Below are 14,213 nucleotides of genomic sequence, written 5' to 3'. Positions count from 1 at the left end.
TGTGTGTGTGTGTGTGTGTGTGTGTGTGTGTGTGTGTGTGTGTGTGTACCATGGCACAAGTGTGGAAGCCAGAGAACAACCTGGTGGAATCAGTTCTTTCTTCTCATCATGTGGGATCCAGGGGATAAAATTCAGATTGTCAGACTTGGCAGCAAGCACCTTTACCTAAAGACACCAGGCTGGCTATTATTATTATTATTATTATTATCATTATTATTATTATTATTATTATTATTATTATTATTCAGCAGTTATATTCTTTATCCATGGAGGATTGTCAAAATTTGTGTGTTGTTCAATGATTCATTTTCAAATTTCATAAAAATTTCTACCCCAAGTTTCATGTTTTCAAGTATTTTTTAAAAGATTCTTTCATTTTAAATGAAATGTGGAGACTGTAGTACGTGACTACCAGGATGTGTTCATGGATGTGTAGCCATCTGTAGGGTACGGTCAATTTTCTAGTAGCAACACTCCTGAAATTAACACACCATCCCCCAGCAGCTGTCAGTTGCCTGTAACTCCTTGTGTTGGAATGGTACTTTATGTCCACCTCCTGTTTCCATGCTGGAACTCTGTCTGGCTGGGTTTGCACTGGGCATGGGCATACAGTTACAACTGTTTGTGAATTTTTTATGTTCAGCTTCCTGCTGTGTCCAGAAGACACTGAATTTTTGCAGCTATCCAGAGACTCTTTCAGCCATCTAGTCTTCTACTCTTTCACAATGATCCCTGAGCATTTGAGGAAGAAGTACACACTCAAATGACAACACATGCTGGAGAGGATCTCGGGAAAGAGGAACCCTCTTCTATTGCTGGTGGGAATGTAAACTTGTACAGCCACTTTGGAAAACAATCTGGTGCTTTCTCAGACAATTAGGAATAGTGCTACCTCAAGATCCAGCTATACCACTCCTATGCATATATCCAAAAGAGGCTCATGTCTACAACAAGGACATTTGCCCAATCGTGTTTGTAGCAGCATTATTGTAATAATCAGAATCTGGAAACAACCTAGATGTTCCTCAACTGAAGAATGGATACAGAAATTGTGGTAAATTTACACAATGGAATCCTACTCAGAAATTAAAAACAAGGAAATCATGAAATTTGCAGGGAAATATTGGTAACTAGAAAAAATCATCCTGAGTGAGATATCCTGGAAGCAGAAAGACACACATGATATAAACTCACTTATAAGTGGATATTAGACATGTAATATAGGATAAACCTACAAAAAAAATCTGTACATCTAAAGAAGCCAAGCAAGAAGGAGGACCCTGGGAGAGATGATGAATCCTCACTCAGAAAGACAAATGAGATGGACATTGGAAGAAGAAGAAAATAGGGAACAGGACAAGAACCTACCACAGAGGGCTTTTGAAAGACTCTACCCAGCAATGTATCAAAGAAGATGCTGAGACACATAGCCAAACTTTGGGCAGAGTGCAGGAAATCTTAGGAAAGAAAGGGGAGTTAGTAAGACCTGGAGAGGACAGGAGCTCCACAAGGAGAACAATAGTACCAAACTATCTGGGCACAGGAGTCTTTTCTGAGACGGATACTCCAACCAAGGACCATTCATATATATAACCTAGTACCCCTGAGCAGAAGTAGCCCATGGCAGCTCAGTATCCAAGGAAGTTTCCTAGTAATGGGAACAGGGACTGTCTCTGACATGAACTCAGTGGCTGGCTCTTTGACCACCTCCTCCTGAAGGATGAGCAGCCTTGCCAGGCCACAGAGGAGGACATTGCAGCTAGTTCTGATGAGACCTGATGATCTAGGGTCAGATGGAAGGGGAGGAGGACCTCCCCTATCTGTGGATTTGGAGAGGGGCTTGCGAGGAGATGAGGGAGGGAGGGTAGGATTGGGAGGAGATGAGGGAGGGGTGTACAGCTGGGATACAAAGTAAATAAACTATAAATAATATAAAAAATGAAATTTATATAAAAAATAAGTGGATATTAGACATATAATACAGGATAAACATAATAAAATCTGTAACACCTAAAGAAGCTAAGCAAGAAGGAGGACCCTGAGTAAGATGATCAATCCTCACTCAGAAAGGCAAAGACATCAGAAGAGAGAGAAAACAGGGAACAGGACAGGGGCTTACCACAGAGGGCCTCTCAAAGACTCTACCCAGCAGGATATCAAAGCAGATGCTGAGAGTCATAGCCAAACTTTGGGCAGAGTGCAGGAAATCTTATGAAAGAAGGGGACATAGAAAGACCTAGAGGTGACAGGAGCTCTGCAAGGAGAGCAACAAAACTACAAAATCTGGGCCTAGGGGTCTTTTCTAAGAGTGATACTCCAACCAAGGACCATGCATGGTGATAACCTAGAACCCCTACAGAGATGTAGCCCATGGCAGCACAGTCTCTAAGTGGGTTCCCTAGTAATGGGAACAAGGACTGTCTCTGACATTGACTCAGTGGCTGGCTCTTTGATTTACCTCCCCCTAGTCGGGGATCAGCCTTACCAGGCCACAGAGCAAGACCATGCAGTCAGTCCTGATGAGACCTGATAGGCTAGTGTCAGAAGGAAGGGGTGGAAGACCTCCCTTATCATTGGACTTGTGAAGGGACATGGGAAGAGATGAGGGAGGGAAGATGGGGTTGGGAGGGGATGAGGGAGGAGGCTAGAGCTGGGATACAAAGTGAATAAACTGTAATTTATTTAAAAAATAAATATAAAAAGATGAAACATAAATATCTCATGGGCCTAGAAGTTTATTGTCCCTTATTCTCTGTATCTTGGCAAATTGTTAATCTGTGTTAATCACCATCTACCACAAATATAAGCTACTTTGTGGAGAGTTGAGAAATTAATTAATACATGAGTCTAACAATAAGTCATTAGGAATCAGATTAATACCATGTCCATCTAGCAGAATACTGGTAGTAGATTCTCCATCAAGACTCTTGTCCTAAAGAAATATTATAATAACTATTCATCAATCAGCAAACACGAGGTAATCTATCATAACTGGAATCCTAAGATTTACCTCTTGTTGCTTTCACATCTTCCTCCAGATAATCATAGGCCCCTGATTATTCTGAGTGAGCTTTCAGTGACCATGATGCTTGTCTTCTTTCTTCACTGTTGTTGGTACTCTGCCAAAAAGAGAAAAAGAAAAACAACCTTAGGAAGAAGCCAGTAAGTATCATCTGACTAGAGTGAGGAACCAAGACTGGAAGATGATAGGTCAGTGTTCTTCACTTATAAAAGGATACTTGACTCAAAACAGGGACATTGAAGCTCAGCTTTCTAGAAAGGTCACCAGATCCCTTGTTCTTTCCCTTAGCTCTCAGACCACAGGCTAATTCCTCACTGCATCTTCTGCACTTTTTCATTACAAAGATTATGCTAATATCTAGGAGAAGCTTTCATTAGATACAGAGAGGGAAGAGAGAGAGAGTTGTGTGAGAGAGTTGAAGAGAGAATTAGTAGAGTGGGACATGATGGGATGGGGCTGGACAGACAGAGGCAGAACATCTGGCTAAGCTTTGTTGCTGGTAAGAAATCTTTGGTTTTTACCATATATCTTACAAATGTGCTGGATTTGAAACAAGAGTCCAGAAGTGGTTTCTTAAGTGTTTTCACTATTTCTGTCTCCCAAAAAGTCAGCCATCATGAACTAAGAGCCTGAAGTGAAAATAATACTGAACAGACATGTAGGTCCTCCTGAGCCCACCCTTTTTCATATATTCTACATTTCCTTTAAACTCTATGAAAATAAGTGTACCCAACATCACTTAACATTTACCTCTTTCTAGGGCTCTGAAAAAGAAGACATGCAGGTGACATACAAAACAATTGATCAGAGACTCTTCAATCAATAATTGATCACACCCACTTTCTAGAGGCCTAAGAATTCTCCACAGATACCAGTGTATACATGGAAGTCATGAAATGATAATCTGAGATCAATGATTGCCTGTACCCAAGGAGTTATCAAAAAAAGATCGTAGGAAGTCCTTCATGGACACCATATCCCTTTGTCCAGCAAGGACTGATAGATGCAGTGAAACAACCGCCAGAAGACAGAGGTTTTTAACTTTAGGGCCATCCTTCATTATTCCAGTATGGTTCTGAATGTGGCTTTCCTTTACTTACAAAGGTCTATACTGCCCTCTGAACAGAAATCAAACTCTATTGCTTAATTCATGGGTATCTATTTAATTTCACTCCTGCAGACCTATTTAACATTTCATGTAGACTTCTGTATGGAGAAACATTTTTCTAACATGTGATGAGGTAAGGTATCTTCCATTACTATGTTGTTGAAAAGTTAGTTCCTCTGAATTGAAACACTGCCTTTGGAAGAGAACTCACTAAAATTCAGGAATTAAACTAAAGCTCACAAGTCTCAGGAAGATCCTGAAACATAGAATATTGACAAGGGCCCTTCCAAAGGTTACATGAGTGATAACAATAGCTGAGGAGAAGAGACTCTCCAATTACCAAGCCGCCCCACAGCTCATACAGCAGCCCATGGTAGTGTGGGCTTTGTGGGTGTAGCCACCTTTTATTTATCCATGAAGCAGTAATTGTCCAATAATCTATTATTCTGTAATTAATCCCAATAAACTCATTAGTTCAGTGCAATAGAGCTGGCAGGATCATGCATTTGATGTGTTGTTGCTGCCTTATCTGGGATCAACAGATGTTTGCTTACATCTCCCCAGAAAGACTCACACAATCTATGCACACACTACAAATATTTGATATGGTTTCTATTGCTGTGCTAAAACCCCATGTCCAAAGCCACTTTGGGGAGAAGGGTTACATTGGTTTACATATCTTACATATCACAGGTCACAGGGAAGCCAAAGCAGGAACTTAGAGGCAGAACTGAAACAGACATCATGAGGTTCACCACATGTTGGATTGCCTGCTCATGACTTGCTCAGTCTTCTTTCTTATACAACATAGGATGACCTGCCTCAGAGTGTCACCACTCACAGCAGGTTAGGCCTTCCTACATCAATCACGAATCAAGAAAATACCCAACAGACTTGCCTGTAGGCTAATCATGTGGATGCTTTTTCTCAGTCGAGAGTCCCACTTTCAACTTGTGTCAACTTGACATCAAACCAACTATTATACTACCCCATATATTCTCTTTAGCATTTTCATGCCTGGACTTTGAGATTCATCTCTGTCTGTCCATCTGTCTGTCTATTTATGGAGTGACACAATCCCTAGAACATCCTGAACTGTTTAATAGTGAAGAATTCTGAGTACAAGCATGCAAACCTTGATATCTTCTTTTTAATTGTGATATAATGTGACCAATGCTCTATCTCAAATGACTGACTCTATAACTCACCAACGATGGTGGAACTATTAGTAAAATAAACCCTTCTTCCTTTAAAAACAGAAATAAACAACCTAGATGTCCCTCGACAGAGGAATGGATACAGAAATTGTGGTACATTTACACAACGGAATACTACTCAGCTATTAAAAACAAGGAAATCATGAAACTTGCAGTCAGATGGTGGGAACTAGAAAAGATCATCCTGAGTGAAGTAACAGAGAAGCAGAAAGACACACATGGTACATACTCACTCATAAGTGGATATTAGCCATGTATAAACCTACTAAAATCTGTACACCTAAAGAAGCTAAACAAGAAAGACCCTGGTGAGATGCTCAGTCTTCATTCAGAAGGACAAATGCAATGGACACTGGAAGTTGGAGAAGCCAGGGAACAGGACAGGAGCCTACCATGGATGGCCTCTGAAAGATTCTACTGATTGAGGTATCAAGGAAGAGGCTGGAACTCATGGCCAAACTTTGGACAAAGTGCAGGTAATCTTGTGAAAGAGCTAGGAGATGTAGGGTCCTGGAGGGGACAGTAGCTCCAACAGAGCCCCCCCAAAAGACTGAGGCCTGGAGGCCCTGAAGAATGATATCCTAACCAAGGAGAATTCATGGAGAGGATCTGGAACCCCTGCTCAGATGTAGCCCATAGATTCAGTCTCCAAAGTGGGTTCCCTAATAAGGGGAGCAGGGACTTTCTCTGGCATGAACTCAGAGACAGGCTCTCTGATCACCTCCCCCTGGGGGTGGGGGTGAGTACAGCCTTGCCAGGCCACAGAGGAAGACAATGCAACCAGTCCTGATGAGACCTGATAGGCTAGGGTCAAATAGAAGGGGAGGAGGACCTCCCCTATCAGTGGACTAGAGAAGGGGCATAGGGGGAGAAGAGGGAGGGGGTGAGATTAGGAGGAGATAAGGGAGGAGGACACAGCCAGAATACAAATTGAATAAATTGTAATAAATGATAACTAAAAAAACAGAAATAAAAATAAGTGTGGTAGCGCACGCTGCATTCTCAGCATTTGACAGGTAGAAAAAAGGAACTTAGTTTGATTCCAGCATGTACCTCATATGTGAGTTCTTGGATAAATTGAACTGCATAATAAACCGTTCCAGGAAAAAAGTAAAAGTAAATTTAACATTAAAAGAGAGAGGGGGAACGATTATCATGCTACAATCCACAGAACCTGAAAGGCTAAGTAATGAGAAGTGCTCAGTGAGGAAGCATGAATCGCTGGGAAGGGGAAATAGCAAACACTGTGAGTAGGACTTGGGGCAGGTGAGGATAGAAACATAGGGATATTGTGGGGAGAGGATGGAGAAAGAGGGTACCAGGAGAGACAACTGGAACTGGAGGGCAATTAGGGGACAAGTTAGAAACCAGTAAATGGAAACTCTCAAGAATCTATTAGGCTGACCCTAGCTAAGATTCCTAGTAATGGGGGATAGAGAGCCTGAACAGCCCATATCCTGCAACCATCAAGATTTCCAGTGGAGGGTTTGAGACACCAACCCAGCCACAAAACCCATAACCGATGCTTTGTCCTGCCAGCATAATGTTCTGGGGTAAAGATAACACAGAAATTTTGGGAGTGGGTAACCAGTGACTGGTGTGGCTTGAGACCTATTTTGTGAGAGAGCGAAACCACCCTGACACTGACTAGAGGACCAGAAACCAGAGCTGGATGGCTCAGAGACCTAGACTATAACCAAACAGAACTGACAAAAAAAAAAGGCAATGAAATGATTACTAATGATATCCTGCTATATTCATAGATTAGTGGCTATCCCAGTTGTTATCAGGGAGGCTTCACCCAGCAACTGATGAAAACAGATGCAGAGGAACATAGCCAAACTTCAGTAGAGTTTTGTAGAATCCTGTGGGTAGAGAGGAAGGAATTTAGGCTCCAGAAGTTTCAAGGATACCACAATAAAACCTACGGAAACAACAAACTTATACTCAGGGGCTCACAGAGACTAAACTGAAAAACAAGAATCCTGCATGGTACTGATAGAGGCCCACTGCACACATGTTACAGTTGTGTAGCTTGGTGTTTTTGTGGGACTCCCAACATAGGCAGCGGGGGTGGATGTTTCTAAAACACTTGCCTGCTTTTGTGATCCTTCTTCTTCTACTGGGTTACCTTGTCCAGCCTTAATATGAGAGAAGTACCTAATCTTATTGAAACTTGATATGTCATGTTTGGTTGATATTCCTGGGAGACCTGTCCTTGTCTGAAGGGAAACAGGAAGTATGGATGGGAAAGAATGAGGTGGGGGCGATGAATAAGATGGAGGGCAGAGGAAGGGAAAACTGCAGTCTGGATGTAATATATGAGAGACTAAGTTAATAAAAAAAGAAAAAGAGAGACAGGAATGTGAGCATCACTAGAAATTCTTTGCGGAAAACCTCCCTTTCATATGTGAAATATAAACAAATGGATTCTTGGTCTCTTCTAAGAATCCATCCAAGAACAACTGAGAACTATTTCAAGAAGAAACTTCCTTTTGCCTATATAGCAAAAGATGTAGAAATCCTATGGTCAGGATCTCACACCTCACACATCCTGTTGGTCCTACTGTCTCATTTACTGCACACAGACAGGAAGCTGACTGGGCTGAAGCCATATCAGCATCATGACCCCACAGGACATCACCTTCCTGTGTCTCGGTGAGTACTGAAATGAAAGTGGGTTAGCAACGAAGACAGGGCTCTCACAAAAGCTGAATCCTCTCTTAACACGAAGACTAGATTATTTTAGTTGCTGCCAAGAATACTCTAATCTCCTTGACATTCTGCTAAGATAGCAATAACAGTGTCTCTGTTAGAATCTGAGCTGTGGGGCTTGATTGCCCCTATTTAACCCATGATATACTATTAGGGTTTCTTTGTGAGTGCTGGGCTTTGAGAGAGGGAGACTAAATGACTGAAATTTTAAGGATGACCCTCAAGGCTGTGGTTATTTTGGAAAAAAATATTTTTTTATCTACAGACAAATACGTGAAAGCTAAAGCTAGATAACAGAAATGAGAAATGATACACAGATGAACAAAAATAGATGATTTATAGAAGAAAGATAGGTAATAAATAGATGATTGAAACTGACTGGCAGATAGATTGATAGATTGAAGATAATAGATAAAAAATGATCAATTAACAGATAATAGCTGTATGGGTAGACAGAGATATGTTACATGCACACATATGTACATACATACATAATAGACAAGTAATGGATGATAGATGATTAAAAATTACTACAGATAATAGGTGGTAGATAGATGATAAACAAATACACAGATACATACATACATACATTCATATAGACATACAGGCATACACAGAAACATAGATTCATAGATAGATTTACTCTATATCTAATTGTGCAGGGGGATGTGTACCAGAGGTTGGATACTAGAGAGTTAAATTTTCACCAATGGTTCTTTTCCAGTGGTCTGCCTGGGCCAGACAATTTGGGCACAAGAAGGTAAGTGTCCCCCAAGTTCCATCCTTTGCCCCACATTAGATACTGCTCACAGCAGCTCTGGAATAGAGCAATGGAAATAGTGTCTGAAGCCCAGGAAATTTCCTCTTCTAGTGTCTTCTGATTTCTTCACTGTGTTACCTCACTCTGGAGACCCTAGAACCTTCTGGAGCTACAGCCTTAGCCTCTGATAACTGCATGTCTAAGGGAAAAAAAACTGTACTGAATATTTGTAAGAGGAAATCATGAGTTTGTCTAACATCCTTTTGAGTGTTAATTCCTCTTTTCTCCAAAACCAAGTTTATTTACTTCACCTGTTTAAAGGAAGTCAGCCTAAGCCAGCCATGTTGTATACTCATGTATTGTACCACAGTGTTGAGCCCTCAGAAGTACGAGGAAAGCACCAACGTAAACTAAAGGGAGCAGTAATTGTGTTAAGCTGTGCACGTCCTGTCACTCTAACTCCTATTTTGTCCTCTAGCACATGTGAACCCCTCATCTATCCATGTCTTTTCTCTTCAGCATCCTTCTGCAGGCAAGAGCCTGAGGTATCTGTATGCTTAAGGTGTATGTTAAGGTATCTCCTTCTTACAGCTCCTCAGACCTGTCGTAGGTGAGTCCTGCAATGTTCTAAGCTACTTCCCGCCTTTGTCTTCCTGGTTTGTAACTATTCCACCAGTGTCTGTCTCATCGCTGCTTCAGCCACGCATACCTTCACTGAGCTCATCTTTCACTTTTTCCCTTTATCAAGGCTCAGCCTTTCCTGTGATGGCCCCTTCTCTCTCAGTGCACACCGCATTCACAGTTCTTCCACCTCCTTTTCTGAATCTCCAATCAGCCACCTGATCCCCTTTTCTGTGACTTTACACTGTTGATCAGAGCCATACCTGTGTACTTGGGATTTTAACTGCACAAATTTGCAGGGCACAATGTGATGTAACACGTCAATGTATTCACATCATGTATACAAATCAAGCCAGGCTAATTAACATTTCTATCTCCATATATGGAACTACCACAGCATGCACGCAGGAGCCAGAGGACAACTTTTGATACCTGCCCTTGCCTTTTACCCTAGTATTACAAACTCCTCTCACTTGTCTGTTCATCAAACATTTATTAGATTATGCAAAAGAGAACTAGCATTTATCTAAATGTGCCCAGTTTCAACCTCCACCTGTCCCCACTCCCTCACACTTCCCTTCTGGGAGCCAAAGCTATCTACGGAAGCCAAAGCCAAAGCTATCTAGTGAAGACAAAGGTATCTACGGAAGCCAAAGTCAATTAGTGAGCCAAGGCTATCTACGGAAGCCAAAGTCAAAGCTATCTAGTGGAGACAAAGGTAGTTACTGAAGCCAAAGCCAAGTAGAGAGCAAAGGTCATTTAGTGGAGACCTAAAGCTATGTAGTGAAAGAGTTAACTAGACCCTAAATCATGGGTGATAGATTGTGAGGGCATCCTTTGTTAGAGCATCTTAAGATATCTTAAGAGAACATCCTTATGGTATCTTGCAGGTACAATGTTTAACCCATGAAAGCACTCTTCCTATTTCCTGCAGCAGTAGATTAACCTTCCCCCTTTCCTGCCTTCTCCCTATATAAGTTGGGTAAAAATTTCTAATAAACGGAAGCCTTGGTCAGACAAACAGACATAGAAGGGGCTTCTTGAGAAGAGTGGTTTCAGTCATAGAAAAGCGGATGAAGGAGGTGTGGGGAAAATGGCCAGAAATAGTATATGCATGTTTGAAATTGAAAAGGTATTTTAAAATTAACTTTTTACGTATCAACATGACAGTGAGCATACAGCACTTGGATTTTTTTTTTTTTTTTTTTTTGGCTTTGTGATACTAAGGATCAAAACCAGGACTTCCTATGTGATAAGAAATGTTCTACCAACTGAGCTGCTTCCACGGAACAGATATGTCTTGATGAAGGGAACCTGAGGGTTTTCAGTGCCCCCTTGCCTATTCCATAGAATGATTTAAAAAACTGAAAATGATGGCTTCAAGACGCAAAAATCACTCGCTCAAGGCTAACCAACAGTGATGTGGAAGGCCAGAAGAGAACTAACATGCTCTGGCTCCCTGTGGGGTCCTGGATTCTGCACCAGGATGTGCCCATTTCCAGCTCCAGGTTGCTCGGCTCTGTTCCACAGAACTCATCCCCCCTCTATCTATACATGTGTGTATATTTTATATATTATATATATATTAAGGTATATATATGTAATAATATATATTAAGGTACCTTATATTAAGGTACCCCAAAACAACCATTTTCTTCAAAAGGGTATTTGTGTATGTGCAGGTGAGCACAATATGTGTGTGTTTGTGTGTGCACACAGTACGTATGGGACACCCATGTTGTTGTTTGCCTTCAAATGATGTCCACGTTGTTGGGGTTTTTTTAATCTCTAATTAAATTTGTTTGTTGACAAGTTCATACTTTCATACAGTGAATTCTTATTGCCTACACCCCACAGCTTCTCTTATCTCCCTCCCACACCTTCTACCCTCCCCTTTTCTAGAAGACTCTTTCACATGCTCTTCCCTTTTTTTGTGAGCTGCTGAGTTTAAGCAGGGCCTCCTGTGTAACCATGGGTTTGAAGGTAGCCACTGGATCCTGGTGGACTCACTATGAGTACACAGCTAAAGATAATGCCTAACCCTTCCTCAGAATCCACCAGCAATCAATAATTCAGCAAGGATGGTGAAGCCTCCCCTCGATCACTGGTTATTGGTGAGCCCAGTCTTGTGCAGGCACATTGCTAGCACAATATTTGCCTTGGCTATGTCATCCTCAGAGAATCACATTTCACAGCTCTTCTCCCTATCTTCATCTCTTACTTTCTTTCCACAGACCTTAGAAGAGGTGGTAAAATGTCCTTTTTAGGGCTATACATTCAGCCTTCACAAATTCTCAGCACCACAGGCTACTTGAGTCTCTGCATTCACTGATGTTCATTGAAGCGGGGTCTCTCACTGGCCTGGAGCTCACTGACTAGGCTAGCCTGAGTGGCCAGCAAGCCCAGGAATCTGCTTGCCTCTGCCTCTACAATGGGGTTAAAAGTGCACTCCATCACTCCTGGTTATTTATGTGGGTTCTGGGGGGTGGTGGCAAAACCAGATCCTAACTGTTGCAAGTCAAGCACTTTAGGAAGCAGCATTACCAGGCCACAGAAGACGACAATGCAGCCACTCCTGATGAGACCTAATTGACTAGGATCAGAAGGAAGGAAAAGAAGACCTCCCCTATCAGTGGACTTGGGGAGAGGCATGCAGGAAAGGAGGGATTGGGACGGGAGGAGGAAGGGAACCACAGGGGGGATACAAGGTAAATAAAGTGTAATTAATAAAGAATTTAAAAAATTTTAAAAAAAGATACCAGTCCAGACATCCAAAGCACTATCGTAAAATGAAATGGTTATAGACCCTTTGCACTTTAACTCATGTCCCCCAACAAAGAATTAAATGGCTTCTGCAAGCCATCTGAGTCTAGGCTCTCTTTTCTTTCAGAATTTCCCATTCCTACCTTATCCACAGCAGCTGATCCTATGGTCCCCTGGAATGGGTCTGTGAGGATCCTGTGCAGAGGAACACCTGAAGCCTACCTGTATCAGTTGTCCCTGATGAAAAACTCCACATACACGGTTATAGAGAAGAAATTAGGATTTCAGAAAGAGGCGGAATTCATTATCAACCACATGAACACAACACTAGCAGGATGTTATCAATGTCGGTACATGAAGAAGAACCACTGGTCAGAGCAGAGTAAACCTCTGGGCCTGGTGGTGACAGGTAAGGAGCCATCTTTCTGGTCTTCTGCTAGGTATTGTGTCCTAATTTTAGCAGACCTTAATTGTTGTTTTTGTTTCGTTGTTGCTGCTGTTGTTGTTGTTAATTACATTTGTTAGTAGATAATTTCATACATATACACAATTCATACTGACCACTCTTTCCCCCACTTCTATTTAGTTTGTTTCGTGACCTACTAAGATTAGCAGGGCCATTCCTATTAGTAAGGGTTTAGAGCTATCTTCTGGAGCTTGATGGGATCATCAGTAGGTACACCACTAAATACAATGATTCTCCCTCTCCAAGAGTCTATAAATAACCATTAGTTCCATCATAGAGGGTAGAATTCCTTGATTATTCCTGTATCCCCAAACTCCTCTTCTTCCTTGACATGTTGTTGTCAGGAATGTTCTTGTGTGGGCCCAGTGCAGGCAATTACAGTTGTTATATGTTTAAAAATTGTGATGGTTCTGTCTAGTCTAGAGAATTACATTTAGTAACCCTCACCCTGCCTTCTGACTTGTACACTTTCCATCTACTTTGGGTAGTGTTCCCTAGGTCTTAGATGGGGTGGTATAAATGTCTTCTTCATGTCTTGGCTCATAATCATCATTATTCTCAGCATCTTGAGCAGCCATGAGTCTCTGCATTCAATGATTTTCATATTTTTTTAATTTTTATTAAATATTTTCATATAATATATTTTGTCATACTCTTTTTCCTTCCCTAATTCTTCTCAGATCTCCCTCACCTCCAATATTTTTAAGATAACTTTAGGTTCATTTACAAAAAAACCAGATGTTGAAAATCATTTCTGTGTCCCCAGTGCAAGCCTCTCTATTGCTAACATCCAACTTCAGTATAGAAAGTTTCTCACCAAGAATGAGTGAATAAATATCAACACATCCTCTTAACTCATCTCTAAAATGTATCCAGAGTTCCTTAGTTGTTATCTAATGGCCTTTATCTACTCCAGGACCCCTTCTAAGATCTCATGTTGCATTTAGTCCTCTCATGGCTATCAAAGTTTCTCTTGTCTTTGATAACATTGGCAGTTTTGAAAATTACAGGCAAGTATTTTCTGGGACTCCCATTTTTAATAGTCATCTGATACTTTTCTTGTGACTACCCTTGGTCATGGTCGTTACAAGAAGACCAGAGGCAATGTGTGCTCTATTCCACATGTTCTTACCACAAAAGAAACTGAGTGTGTAAAGTGCTAATTCACTTCAACTAGCCAGTATACAATGGACACGTGTATCAAACATTATGGTATTCATGATAAATACACAAAGCATTTTCAGTTTAAAACTAAGCCAGATGTGATGACGCATGCTAGTAATCTTAAAATCCCAGAGGTGGATGCAGGAGGAGCAGAATTTCTAGGCCATCCTTGGCTACATAATGAGTCTGAGATCAGCCCAGGCTACATGAGGTCCTGCCAAAAGAGAGAATGGGCATGGGAAGGAAGGAGAGAAGGAGGAAATGAGGGAAGAAGGGAAGGAAGGAGGGAGGGAGAGGAAAAGGAAAGGAGAGAAGAGAAGAAATAAAAGGAGAGGAGGGAGAGGAAGGGGAGGGGAGGGGAAGGAGAGGGGAGGAAA

At 41.5% G+C, this 14,213-nt stretch overlaps 2 protein-coding genes across 2 annotated transcripts in view; one reads left to right on the top strand and one right to left on the bottom strand.

Annotated features, from left to right (window-relative positions):
- The window catches only part of LOC129667897 (leukocyte immunoglobulin-like receptor subfamily B member 3), a 294,716-nt gene that overhangs the window by 91,589 nt on the left and 188,914 nt on the right, over nt 1-14,213 (bottom strand). The window lies entirely within an intron of this gene.
- Nucleotides 7,972-14,213, top strand: part of LOC129667884 (immunoglobulin alpha Fc receptor-like) — a 10,202-nt gene continuing 3,960 nt past the window's right edge. The window contains exons 1-3 of the mRNA XM_055595611.1: nt 7,972-8,005; nt 8,787-8,822; nt 12,334-12,615. Coding sequence (XP_055451586.1) covers nt 7,972-8,005; nt 8,787-8,822; nt 12,334-12,615 — 352 coding nt within the window. The remainder of the gene's footprint in view (nt 8,006-8,786; nt 8,823-12,333; nt 12,616-14,213) is intronic.

Source organism: Psammomys obesus, unplaced genomic scaffold (genome assembly GCF_907164565.1).
Source record: "Psammomys obesus unplaced genomic scaffold, mPsaObe1.curated_primary_1811, whole genome shotgun sequence".
Classification (NCBI taxonomy): Eukaryota; Metazoa; Chordata; class Mammalia; order Rodentia; family Muridae; genus Psammomys; species Psammomys obesus.
The sequence above is the reverse complement of the archived record's forward strand: the minus strand, read 5'-3'. Positions and strand labels throughout refer to the sequence as shown.